The following is a 12,915-nucleotide window of genomic DNA, read 5'->3' as shown; positions in this document are numbered from 1 at the left end:
GGATTAGGCGCGATGAACTGGCGAACTGTCCAGGGTGTACTCCGCCTATCGCCCGATGTAGCTGAGATTGGCACAGCACAGCACACCCCGCGACCCTCTGGTGGAGGATAAAGCGGTAGATGATGACTGATGGTGCTGCGTTCAGCTGTCAGTCACAGCGTGGGAAACATCACACATCACAGGACATTATTGAAAAAAAAGTGTTTATAATGTGATCATTAACACAGGCAGCCATCACTCATCAGGTTCAGTTAAAAAAATACAACTTTATATGTACATAGAAAAGTTCTTCACTCAGCTTATAAAAACACACACACCTGCTGTCAGCTGACTGGAAGTGATCAATAACTGATGATGGACAGCAGGTGTGAACGGAATGAACCATTAAACACAAACTAAACTGAATAAACAGTCAACTTCAGAACACTGACAACACCTGACGCTGGGTCATGTGGCCTTTAACTTTCTTAAAAGGTAATGTTATACAAACGCTGCGTTCAGGTACAGGTGAGAGGAACTATATTTGGTTCAAAATGATAAATTAGAATGAATTAGGGACTCTTTATTTTGTGAATCAATGAAAACACATTGATTAATGACTGAAAATGCCTTTTTCTGATTATTCCTGAATGTAGCACCAGGAGTAACACAACTGAAACCTATCAAAGCCAATGAATGAATGAACAGAGTTATTGATGATGGAAAACAGACACATTTGAACGAGGAGTCAAACAGCGACCACAGTTTCACCATGATTCTGGTTCAGAACCAAACATTGGGTTCAGTTCTTCTTCACAAGGCCCTTGAGACCAGAACAGACAGGAGCAGATGAGGACAGACAGAATGTGGACAAACTGTTTTCACTGTTAAAAACTCTTGACACTGTCTCGTGTGTGTGTGTGATGAATGGGTTAAAATGGTCACATGCTTCACTTCCCTCTAAAATCTACTGTTGCATTTGAATGATTACAAACTTGCTTTAGTCTGTTTAGTTTCAGGAGCAGCCATTTTGTCCCACATGAATGTGTGGGTTGTTTTCTTCTCCTAGTGTTTTTGAATCTTTTCAAAATGGTGTCTGAGTGACACGTACTAATGATGACCTCATCCGTCTCATCTCGCTCCGTTACGAGCTGACCTCCGTTGATTCACCGCCAGTCTCCACAAGTGTCACCTGACCCTCCTCGCCCTCCATGATGATGCCTCCCTCCTGCAGCACCACCATCTCACCCTCCTCCTCCACCACGCTCGCTGGCCCCTCTTCTTCATCCTCGTCTCCTCCCACTACTTCCTCTGGGCTGGCGGCGGCGTTGGCGGCAGTGTTGGCGTTGTTGGCCTGACTCATGGCCTCCAGTTTGATGCGATACTCCTCGGCCTCCTGTTCTTTACGCAGCAGCTGCTGACGATATTCCTGCGCCTTCCTGTTAGCTTCCTGTAGCTGGCGCTGCAGCAGCTCCTGCAGGAGACACACGTGATCACTTCATCCATTCATCATCTATTCTGAGGCTCCGCCCACACCCTGTCATCCTCACGGCCTGTTCACACCTGAGATCAGATCTGTCTGACTCCGCCCACTCTGACATCATGACTGTTTTAAATAAATCTGATTGTAGCAGAAGCTCCACCTGTCTCACTGTCCACCACCTGTCTCACTGCGACACGTCACGTTTACATGAACATGATGAACTCTGGTTGTGAATGAATGAATTGTTATTAATGTTATTGATTTGTGAAATCTCTCCATCCTTCTTTTCACCCTCCTCTCCTCTGGATCTGGACACAATCTGCAATCTGTCAGTGATTGGATCACTGAACCCATCTAAAGGTCAGACAGACCTTCTGGTTTGTGTCTAACTCACTGTTTCTCCAGTGTCATGGTTGTTGGTCACCTCCAGCTTCCTCTTCCTGGACGGTGGTGGTGGTGGCGGCGGCGGCTGTGGCTCCTCGGTCACCACCTCCTCTGTCACCGTGTTGGCAGGAACAGCCAGCACTGGAAGACAACACTCACAGTTAGCATCACAGCTGGCATCACAGTTAGCATGGTGGTGATTGATGTGTCATACTCTGTTGTCCGTGCTGCATGGTCACAAAGAACGGCTGAGTCATCCCTCCGGTAGTCTGCAGGTTACCGTGCTGATCTGTTACTATGGTGATGACCCTCTGACCGCCCTCATTGACAACAGTGGCGTGCTGAATGTTAGAGTCCAGAGCGCTGGCCGCCATGGCCTCCTCAGATTCTCCTGAAACATAGCATCACAGCTAACAGTGAGTCAACACACAGTCTATATGTGTGTATATATAGATATACTGTAGATATAGATATACACACACACACATATATATATACATATATATATATACACACATATACATGTATATACACACACACATTATATATATATATATATATATATATATATATATATATATATATATATATATATACATATACATACACACATGTGTATATATATATGTATATATATATATATATATATATATATATATATACACACACACGTATCGCGATAATACCCGGAACCGTGATACTTTGTCTGGTATAGTATCGTGGTTACTCATTTTGGTATCGTGACAACTCTAGTGTGTATCATACCTGCATTGGCCTTGTTGAGCAGCTCAGCCAGGTTGACCACGCCCCCCTGGAGGGCGGGGATTCCCTGGATGATGAACTGTGGTTGGTTGTTGCTGCTGCTCGTCTCCACGTTCACACTCACCTGGTTCATGTTCACCTGGTTCTGCATGCCCTCCTACACGCACGCACGCACGCGCACGCGCACACACACACACACACGTCATGTGACCTGTAGCGACACAGCGTGACCTCTCAGGTGTCAGCGGTGACTCTTACCTGCAGCAGCAGCATGAGCTCTGTGTTCTGAATGTCGGCCGCGATGTCAAACGGCGTCTTGTCGAACTTGCTGAGCGCGTGAACGTCGGCGCCATGTTTGATGAGCGTCTGTGCAACGCTGTGGTGACCGTGCTGAGCCGCCCAGTGAAGAGCCGTCATCTTCAGCATGTCTTTGGCATTGATGTCTGCACCACTCTGACATGAAACACACATCAGCCTACTGACTACACACAAACAGCAGCCTACTGACGACACACACACACTGTTCTACTAATCTGTACTTCTACTAAAACTACTAAGCTACTAAACCTCTATTAAAACTACTAAACTTCTACTTAAATGACTGAACGTCTACTAAAACTACTAAACTTCTATTTAAACTACTAAAGTGGTGCGAACACACGTTTGCTGACTTTATCCAGCACATTAGCTTCATATATAAAATCCACCTGTGGAAGTTTGTGTAAAACACTGTGCTCCACTGTGCAGCCACCAACAGCACACTTGTCCCTCCGTGATGACATAATACCACTCTTCCTCCCTCGCCTGCACGCTCGCATTTTATAGGGACAAGGTGGAGCTAAGGTGGAGCTCTCGAAGTAAACTTACTGGTGGGGTGGCAACATCCGTGGTGAAATGCGCATGCTGCCGTCATAAGCGCAGGGAATTAAACATTGCATGTTTTATTGCCTATACTTACACTAAGGGGGACCACGAAAAGTGAGTGTTCTTTTTCCACACTTTGGCGACTGGTAGGGCCTCCAGATTCCCAAATATAAGTATTGAATTGGTTAAAAAGCTGATTTTGCATAATATGTCCCCGACTAAATGACTACTAAAACTACTGAACTTCTACTTAAACTACTAAACTTCTACTAAAACTGCTAAACTTCAACTTAAAGTAGTAAACTACAAAAAAACAGCTAAACTTCTACTCAAACTACCAAACAACTAAACTTGTACTTAAACTAGTAAACCTCTACTAAACTTGTACTTAAACTAGCAAACGTCTACTTTAACTAGTAAACTTCTACTAAACGACTAAACTTCTACTAACACTAGGAATAAAAGACCATGTCCTGTTTTTTTTAGAATGGACAGGAAGTAAAGGAGTTGCTTCATACTTGGTCACTGATGATCCAATCAATCAATTTAATTACATCATTTGTCAAATCAATCGTTTGTTCAGTGTGTATGAATCTGCTGACCTGATCATCCAGGACACATGTTACTGTCAGGTGTGATCAGAGGTCAGTACCAGGTCATGTCAGAACATGGACCAGAGTTCTTCTTACCCGGACCAGCAGCTCCACGATCACCGTGTGTCCCTCGGCGGCGGCCATGTGTAACGGCGTCCTGTCCACTTTGGTGCGAGCGTCCCTGCTGACGCCGGCTCTCAGCAGGACGTCAGCCGTGGAGTAATGACCGTGCTGAGCCGCAAGGTGGAGCGGTGACGTCCCCAACTGCACACACACAGTGACGCCATGTTAATTGTTCTAAATTGAAATGTCAGTGAATATAAAAGAGTAACTCTGTGTTCACAAAGTCTCCAGACTCCCATTAATGGATTATTAAACTGTTACCAAATTAACTGAAACTATTTTAATTATTGATGAGTTCAAGAGGTCAGTCTCACCCAGTCAGTGGTGAAAGGAGCTCCGTTGGCCATCAGGTTTCTGACCTCATCGTCCTGACCTTTACGAGCAGCCTCCAACAGACGCTTCCCCAGATCCACCAATGACATCTGCAGCAGACATTTACACAAAAGTTCACTCATCATCATAAATCATTATATTCCTCTGGTTTCTTCTGAGATTTTAATCAGTGGCATTATTAGAAATATTAACTATTATGATGTTATCTAAATTAAAAGAAAAACAACCAGAAACAAAAACGGATCAACTCAAATTCAAACAGTTAAAAGAGAAATCTTTAAAAGTGATCGCGTGACCACGACGACGTGTCAGAATCACAGCTGCGGGTTGTTTAAGGCGCCAACATCAACAAAAACAAAGCGTCAACATAAACGTGCGTGAGGTTTACTTAAATTATAGTACAAGTGATAGTGGGCGTGTTCGTGTCACACACGGGAGCAGGAGTTTATTTTATGAAAAGAAGAAAATAAAAAAGTGGGTGAAGCTACAAAAGTTAGCCCGCTGCTGTGTCCGATAATTGAAGCATGCCGCTGCTCAGCGCTGGTGATTGTGAAACAGCAGCGGAGGACGAGGTTTTTTGAGCGGAGCCATTTTAGGCGCCTTCACGGTCAGAAAGAGTCCGCCATGTGCCGCATCCCTGCGCCACCGCTGCCCGTTAAACACCGACATATGCCCCACCACAACACCGCGTACACACCGACAGGAAACCGTTTGATAACAAGTTGTTGGTTTTCCGGAGGAAGTCGAACAGAAATTTCCTATTTTACCCCCGAAGAAAAAAAAACCACTTCCACATCCGGTTAAAGTGTTTTCTTGAGCCGCAGCGGAGTCGCTGCTCTGCCCGGCTGCTGCCGCCGCTCCTGCCGCTGAATCTGTCCCTGTTCAACGACTCGGCTTAACTCGAAAAACACCGTCAAAACACCAGTAAAGCTCGGGGAAGGACGCGGCTCCGGTACTCACCGTGTCCGGGTGTGTGAGGATGAGCCGTCACAGCTAATGTTAGCACGCTAGCCGGTGAGCCAGACGAGTCCCCCGGTGAGCGCAGCTTTTACCGCTGAAATCCTCACGGTTAATTAAAACACCGCAGTCGAGTGCGCACTTTAATCCACGCTGAGTAAAAACACGGATATTTGCGCCGAGGCTGCTCGTCCGTTTCTCCCGGGCTTGTTTTCTGGACCAAGTTACCAAGACGAGGCCGCTGTCGCCCGGAAGTTAGGAGTATGGCTTTCAAATTAAAATTTCAAACTTTTCTAGGTAGATTTATAAAAGACTTTCACATTTACTGTTATCCGGATATGAAGTCGCTCGTAATGGTTTAAAATAGACTTGACTTATGTTAAACATTTTTTGCAAAAACTGGGATGTTGCTGTCTTTACCATAAATTGAAGGATTATGATAGTGGTTACACAATAATGTAGACATTGTTACAAACCTATTTATTGTTAATGTATATGGAGTTTCTTCATGAAAGATCGTGTGTGAAGTTGTGATGACTGATCAACTTTGATTTTAAATATTTTACACATCTATGAAATCAATCAACCCTAGAAGATTTTCGCCAAAATAGAGACATTTAAATGTAATATTTATTGCCTTTAAACATCTATGTTAGTGTCAGATCAGAGAGACTACTTCTATAGGCACGATGCAATTCTTTGCTGCTTTTAATTCTTTGCTGGACCTGTTTTAATGGTTCTTTTTGAAATCGGTATTTTATGTTGAAGGTCCTGACAGGAAGTGTGGTCGTCAGCACGTTCCACTGACGCTGCTGTTTAGCAGCTAGTTGTGCTCGCCGTTAGCTTATGTGCATGCAAACTGTTAGCAGGTGAAACTGAACAAACTTTTACCTTCTTCTCCCGCAGATTCCGTCACTTTATGTCTCCCTTACGTCACTGAGACTCTGTCACGTGCTCACCTGCGGGAAACGAGCGTAAAACCGCGAATTTCTGTTTTTCCTGTTACAAAGATGGCGGCTCCGCGACACCGGAGGTGGAAGCCAGCGTGAATGTTAACCTCCCAGTGGGCAGGGCCTGAGAGCGCGCGCACACAAACTGACCTGAGTTCTGTTCAAACTGAGTGACGCTGCAGGTTTTGTTTTTAAACTCATTAAAATTATAAAAAAAAATTTTACGTTTTCATTATGATCTTCTCATGTTTAACTTAATGTTTTTATGTATGAATAATAATAAGAATAATGTTTAAGTGTTACTTTCTTGCCTGCTGACACGCTCACAGACACCAGCAGGGGGCACTGTTCATTTCCACATGTAGTCACTTCAGAGGTCAAAGTGTTTTCTGATGAATAAATGTTTTATTGTTGTTGACAAACAGCGGCATGAGACACAAACGTGAAAATAAATGTCTACGTTTCTAATAATAAATAAATCATTTGACATGACACATGACATGACAAACATTTTCTAAATAACTTAATCATTTGATCATAAATAAATACATTCATAAAATATATGAGTGATGAGTTACACATCCATTATTTCTCATTTAAAGTGAAGTTTCAGCTGAAATTATGTGGTTTTATAATAATGAGTGTGTCTGGTGTTAAATCTGACTCAGGACCAGTCTCTGTACCTGTGGATGGCTTTTATTTTAATTTTATGATGTTTGGTAAAATGTCTCCAGAGAAAAGCAGCAGAGCCTGCTCCAGGATCAGGGGTCAGGTCTCAGAGCAGCAGGTTGAGGTCGGCCAGCAGAGTGTCCACATCCGCAATGGGAGCTCTCCAGTAGTTGACGGAGGAAAACTGCAGCAGCTCAGTCTGAAGAAGAACACATGTGGTTATACTTCAGAGAAGAGCAGCTGCTCCTCTGCTGCCTCGTGTGATCACCTTGTGTCACTGAGGTCATTCTGAATGTTGGATTACAAACAAGTGACAAAAGAAGACATTTGAACTCAGTGATGGAGGCAGCAGTGGATCAACAACTCCTGAAAATCAGCTTTGGTGTGAGTTTTTGAGTGAGTCTGTGTGTTGTTTACAAAAGTCTGTCTCACAGTGACATAAAGACATGATCATGTGACGTAGAGAACTGAACCGACGTGGATTTGATCACACAAGTTTTTAGTGAAAGTGACTAAAATCTGTTGTGTTTCCACTGATATATCATGCTAATGTTTAAGACTGTCATACACTGACCCTCACCCTGAAAAACATGCAAACACATGGCAGGAGGACAAGGTGTTTGAAGGAAGCTATGTTCAGTTCAGGTCACACGATGGTGTAGTGGTTAACACACTTGTCTTTGCAGCAAGAAGACCCGGGTTCCAGCCCTGTTCTACTTGGAGGTCACATGTTCTCCCCGTGTGTGCGTGGGTTTTTTCCGGGTCCCTCCCACAGTCCAAAAACATGCAATATGGGGATGAGGTCAGCTGGTCACTCTAAACTGACCACAGGTGTGAATGTGTCTCTCTGTTTGTGTGGCTCTGTGATGGACTGGTGAGCTGTCCAGGGTGTGACTCCACCTATCACCCTACATCAGCTGAGATTGGCACAGCCCCCCACGACCCTACTGTGGAGGATAAAGTGGTAAATGATAGATGAAGAGCTCCAGTCCTCCAGTTCTCTAATCGTGACATTGACAATAATCAGTTTTGTCGGCCTGAATTCCTCCATGTTTGTTTTTTTTCTTCTGCTGAGAATATACAGCAAGTGAACAAGAGGAAAGGAATTGGGCTTGTAACCAAAGGGTTGAAGGTTAAAATCCCAGGACGGGTCAGGTACTAGGGTGTCCCTGAGCAAGGCACCTAATCCCCATGGCTGTGCGTGTGTGTGTGTAATGATGATACTGACTGACTTCTCATGTTTTCAGTTTGAGTGGGAGGTAAATTGTGGAGCGGAGAGTCTGACTCTGATCCTGCTGAACATTAACAGTCACATGATCTGTGAGTGAGTGGCATGTTTTGATCTAACATGTCTTACATGTTTCTTGTGTAAACTGGTGCTTCTGTCAATACTGTCCCTGTGTCTGTGGCTCTGAGCTCATTGGTTCTTATCGATCACATAACCTTGGTTTTATTGGATTAAAAACAGAAACTAACAAACTTTCACCTCGTCATCACGACTCCTCAGTTTGGATGCTTTGTCTTTTCCTGCGCTGCCGTTGGTCGACTGACGGATGGCCACACCCAGCTCCTCCAGCTCTGACAGGTCGAGGGCCGGGATTGGCTGCCTCCAGAACAGGAAGGATTCGTATTGGCTGTTTGACTTTTCCATCGTCTTCTGACCTGAAACATGAAATCAAACATAATCCTTCAGTCATTCATGTCACCACACTAACACTGTAACAATGTAACATCAACCCTAACCTATGTGTGTAAACCTTCACAAAATACAGAGAAGCCTGATCAGTGGTACAGGGGGTTGTCTCAGGCAGAGGTTTGATCCCCGGCTCCACTTGTCAACATGCCGATGTGTCTCCTGACACCGTCACTGATGACTCAGCATTTACACTCATGAATAGAACAGAACCACAACAACACATTGTGACCCGGAAACACCCACACAGGGCTAACAGGTCCACGAGCAAGCCACATGATTGTCACCAAAATTCACCATCAAATAAGTGAGGGATTTTTATCATAATATTATTAATGTTACAGTTTAATTTTAATTTTTTAATTTTTTTCCTGTCATTTACTCATTCAATCATGTTATTCATTCATTCACTCACTCATTTATGTTTCCATTCACTCACACACCCATGTTACTCGTTCACTCATTCATGTTACTCATTCATGTAAGTCACGTTTGGGAATAATAATAAAAACATTGAGTAATAATTGCTGTGAACAGCCTGACGATGATGTCATGATGATGATGACGTCCGTAACTGAATCTACTCTCAAATTAACCTGGTTATTGATAAGGTGACGTCATCATGAACGGATTGATCAGGTTGTTTCAGGCGTTGTCTCGAGACTCAGTGTCTTCAAAACACGTTAATTTACGTTCAATTTACGTTGTTTACACACCCACGAACGCACGCACGCACACACACACACACACACATACATACACACACACACACACACATACGCGCGCAGGTCAAACGTTAAAACAGAAGTGTTTTTTTAAAATACCTTTTGTTCTGGTTCTTTGTTCAGTGACGACTCTGCTGCTGCTGCTGATGATGATGATGATGCTCTGTCTGCGCATGCGTCAACACACACCAGGCACAGGGGGAGAGAGAGAGAGAGAGAGAGACTTCCTGTAAGAGGTTTCAAATATGTGTCACTGCGTCATTGATTGATTGGTGGATTGATTGATCAGAATCAGCAATAAAGTTGATTCTGATATACGCACAAACACATCCACATATACATATACACATACATGCATACCCATATACACAAACACATAAACAAACAACAGGTCATCATCTTCCACCTGACACAGGACATCCTGGTAGCAACACAGTGTTATGGGAATTATGTACCTCATGTAATACATGAAGAAAAATGTTCAATGCAACCGTTTGATGTGACCTGCGACCATTGACCCTTTGTATTGTTAATGTACTGTTCGATGTGACTTGGGACCACTGACCATATGTATTGTTTTAGGAACTGTTTGAAGTAACTTGTGAATAGAGACAATGGGTCTGCGACTCAGGGCAAGGTGATAACAAACCCACAGAGGCGGGGGTCTGCACCTTATGGCAGGGTGATAGCTGACCCATTGAGACAGATAAATACCTTGTGTTTCCTCAAAGACAGGGAGTCTTCACTTTGTAACTGGCCTGTGTGTGTTGCTTTGTGAATGCTCCTCTTGTACAAGATTAAACCCTTGTTTGGACACTGAGCTGACTCCGATCTCCTTCCTATGGATCTCAATTCTTTTGACAACTTGGCGCCCAACGTGGGGCCCCAATATCTGTCGCTCTCTTCACATCAATGGACCTGAAGACCTTGCAAGGCGGAGGTAAGAAAAAAATAAATCCTCCTAAAAGTCCTCCACCACAGGGCTCTTAAAGCGCCGTTTTGGTCAGGGAGGCCAGGTTCCGTGAAGAGTGGGACAGTGACGGGGCCAACCAAGGAGGGGAGACGGATCAGCCAGACAAACATTGAGTCAGGGACTCAAATCATCAAAAGGGTAAGAAACAACCACTTCTAAATTTAAAAACAAATTCAGCTCAAAAGTAACAACAGTAAGTTTGAATATGCGGTGCCAGATTTCGAAAGTATCGGTATTCTTCTACTGAAGTGAAAAAACCGGTACAGAAATGGATCGATCCTAGCTCATTTAAAATAAATTAAAAGCAAGTCAGGGACTTGGGGGAGCAGGACTCTCTTAGATTTAGGGTAGGGACCTAAAATAAAAAGTAAAAGAAATGAAAAGACCGGCAAAATATATAAAATAAAATAATAATAATAATAATAATAATAATAATAATAATATAAAAAAAGGAACCTTAAAATAAAAGTACGAATAAAATTTAAGGTCATTTTTATATCAAAATGGGAAATGGTAATAGTTGTTATAAATGTTGTTGTGAACCTGACGAGGTTCAATATGAAGGTGATGCAAAACGAATGGGCCAAAAGGCACTAGATAATGTCGAGGATGTCGGTCAAGGCAGATGACCGCACATCTCTGAGCCTGGTTCTGTCAGAGGGAGTTTTTTCTCTCCACTGATGACTAGTGTTTGCTCATTGTGTGAACTGTTGGGGTTGTCTGCTCTCCTTGATGTTGTCTATGTACAGTGCCTTGAGATAATGTATGTTATGATTTGGCGCTATACAAATAAAATTGAATTGAATTGAATTGAATTGAATTGAATAATGTAAAGTCTATAAAAAGATGGGAAAATAAATATGGATTTAGAGGAAAATTGCAGGTAGAAAAATGTAAAAAACTGGTAGAAAAGATAGAGGTAAAGTCAAAGGGAAGTAAGAAGAGGCAGAAGAAAGAAGGGTACACACAGGAAAAGGCATGGTTAGATGAGGCAGAAGCAAGAAAGAGGAATGCAGAAGCAGAAAGAAAAGGAAGTGAGACAACGTAAAGAAGAAGAGAGCAGAGGATGAAAAGAAGAGAAAACGTTTTAAAAAAATGTTAAAATTAAGATTTGTCGACATATAACTTTAAAATTAAGACTGAGTAATTTTTAAAATTTAGACTAAGTGTTGTCTTGTGTTGTTTTGTGTTCTGTGATGTTTCAATGTGTGCACCATGGCTTTGTGTTGTTTTATTTGCTTGTTTGTGGGGAAAAGCTGTTTTGCAGGCTGTGAAGCCAAAAGGGCTGCTGATGGAGAGATGGAATACCAAGTCTTCACTTTGTAACTGGCCTGTGTGTGTTGCTTTGTGAATGCTCCTCTTGTACAAGATTAAACCCTTGTTTGGACACTGAGCTGACTCCGATCTCCTTCCTATGGATCTCAATTCTTTTGACACACAGGTTTTTAAAAGAGGTGAAGTCTCCTGACAATTAAAAAAACTGTCCTCCTCTTTCTGCTCACATACACTGCCATCTTGGCCTGACCCAGCACATAGTTCAGGAGCTGGCTCTTCTCCTTCTGTTGGCGAGTGTATTTAAAACCACAGATAAAAACCTCTTTCGTAAAAACCTCAGTAAAAGCTGTAAAAACTCTCTGCAGAAACAGAAACAGTGCAGACAGTGAAACACCGTCTCCCTCTCATCTGTCCCCCACCTCAGCATTCACCAAAGAAATAAAAGCGTTCACAGCAACAGTCCTGTGGAGGATCCTCCACTGTAATAGTATGAATTAGAGTCCTCCAGCCGGGGCCCAGCCAGAGTAGTGGCCCCTGCAGCCTGGAGCAGGAAAAAGAAAGAGGGGCCCGCCCAGTCTGGACAGTCCAGGACCGTCCCATGGAGAACCGGCTCCTGCAGTAGCCAGTGCAGAGAATCTGCCTGTTTTGTCTCTGTTTTTTGAGCAGGTTCCACACAGTAAAAACACTTTCATAAAAACTAGGAAGAGATGACCTGTTGAGTTGAGTGCTGTCCATTAAAAACAAATTAAAATCCATATCCAGGCTGTTAAAACGCTTTAGGATGCAGCAGGCTAGAGCCCTCCACACAGTGTCCTCTGGTCCATTCATCAACCTCTGGATGAATTTCAGGCGAAAGGCAGCACCCCAGCTTGCCAAATGAACCAGGCCCTGCCCCCCCTCCTCCTTAAGAAGGAAGAGGACATTCTGTGGGACCCAGTGCATCCTGTCCCAAATGAAATCAACTAAAAGCCTTTGTATCTGGGAGAGGAGAGAGGCCCGGAGGATTCATACAAGCCAACCTGTGCCACAGGGAGGACGAGACCAGGTTGTTGGTGATCAGGACCCTGCCTCTGTATGACATCTTTAGGAGGAGCCACCTCCAATTGTTGAGCCGTCCTTTCACCGCTTCCACCATGTTGTCCCAGTTTTTCT

The 12,915-nt window shown here is 43.5% G+C and overlaps 2 protein-coding genes and 1 long non-coding RNA gene across 5 annotated transcripts; 1 reads left to right on the top strand and 2 right to left on the bottom strand.

The window, feature by feature from the left end:
* Nucleotides 1–186: 186 nt before the first annotated feature.
* gabpb2a (GA binding protein transcription factor subunit beta 2a) lies at nucleotides 187–6,434 on the bottom strand. Of its 3 annotated transcripts, none has more exons than XM_044052782.1 (8): nucleotides 6,370–6,434; nucleotides 4,503–4,610; nucleotides 4,162–4,329; nucleotides 2,867–3,061; nucleotides 2,612–2,765; nucleotides 2,061–2,237; nucleotides 1,857–1,987; nucleotides 187–1,453 (listed from the first exon to the last, which is right to left on the bottom strand). In XM_044052782.1, the coding sequence occupies exons 2-8, from the start codon at nucleotides 4,608–4,610 to the stop codon at nucleotides 1,124–1,126; spliced, it is 1,263 nt and encodes a 420-aa protein (XP_043908717.1). In that variant the 5' UTR covers nucleotides 6,370–6,434; the 3' UTR covers nucleotides 187–1,123. The 3 variants fall into 3 exon arrangements, with proteins under 3 accessions (XP_043908717.1, XP_043908718.1, XP_043908716.1); XM_044052783.1 differs by lacking the exon at nucleotides 6,370–6,434 and adding an exon at nucleotides 5,482–5,546; XM_044052781.1 differs by lacking the exon at nucleotides 6,370–6,434 and having other exon boundaries at nucleotides 4,503–5,205.
* LOC122786458 lies at nucleotides 5,677–6,989 on the top strand. The gene is made up of 2 exons (XR_006362448.1): nucleotides 5,677–5,739; nucleotides 6,385–6,989. It is a non-coding gene; the product is annotated as an uncharacterized LOC122786458 (long non-coding RNA).
* On the bottom strand, nucleotides 6,812–9,693 carry mllt11 (MLLT11 transcription factor 7 cofactor). Its single transcript, XM_044052784.1, has 3 exons — nucleotides 9,616–9,693; nucleotides 8,584–8,761; nucleotides 6,812–7,296 (listed from the first exon to the last, which is right to left on the bottom strand). Exons 2-3 carry the CDS (start codon nucleotides 8,746–8,748, stop codon nucleotides 7,204–7,206), a joined length of 258 nt encoding a protein of 85 aa, XP_043908719.1. The 5' UTR covers nucleotides 8,749–8,761; nucleotides 9,616–9,693; the 3' UTR covers nucleotides 6,812–7,203.
* Nucleotides 9,694–12,915: the final 3,222 nt, after the last annotated feature.

The sequence above is a fragment of the Solea senegalensis genome, linkage group LG20 (assembly GCF_019176455.1).
Source record: "Solea senegalensis isolate Sse05_10M linkage group LG20, IFAPA_SoseM_1, whole genome shotgun sequence".
Taxonomy (NCBI): Eukaryota; Metazoa; Chordata; class Actinopteri; order Pleuronectiformes; family Soleidae; genus Solea; species Solea senegalensis.
This window is presented reverse-complemented; position numbering and strand designations above follow the sequence as displayed.

What these genes read in the sequence shown, in the direction of transcription:
- mllt11 (XM_044052784.1), bottom strand. Translation starts at nt 8,748, where the DNA reads ATGGAAAAGTCAAACAGCCAATACGAATCCTTCCTGTTCTGGAGGCAG. An exon ending in TGAGGAGTCGTGATGACGAG is followed by an intron (nt 7,297 to 8,583) that starts GTGAAAGTTTGT and finishes GTTCTTCTTCAG; the next exon opens with ACTGAGCTGCTGCAGTTTTC.
- gabpb2a (XM_044052781.1), bottom strand. Translation starts at nt 4,649, where the DNA reads ATGATGATGAGTGAACTTTTGTGTAAATGTCTGCTGCAGATGTCATTG. An exon ending in GCTCAACAAGGCCAATGCAG is followed by an intron (nt 2,238 to 2,611) that starts GTATGATACACA and finishes GCTATGTTTCAG; the next exon opens with GAGAATCTGAGGAGGCCATG. An exon ending in ACCATGACACTGGAGAAACA is followed by an intron (nt 1,454 to 1,856) that starts GTGAGTTAGACA and finishes TGTCTCCTGCAG; the next exon opens with GAGCTGCTGCAGCGCCAGCT.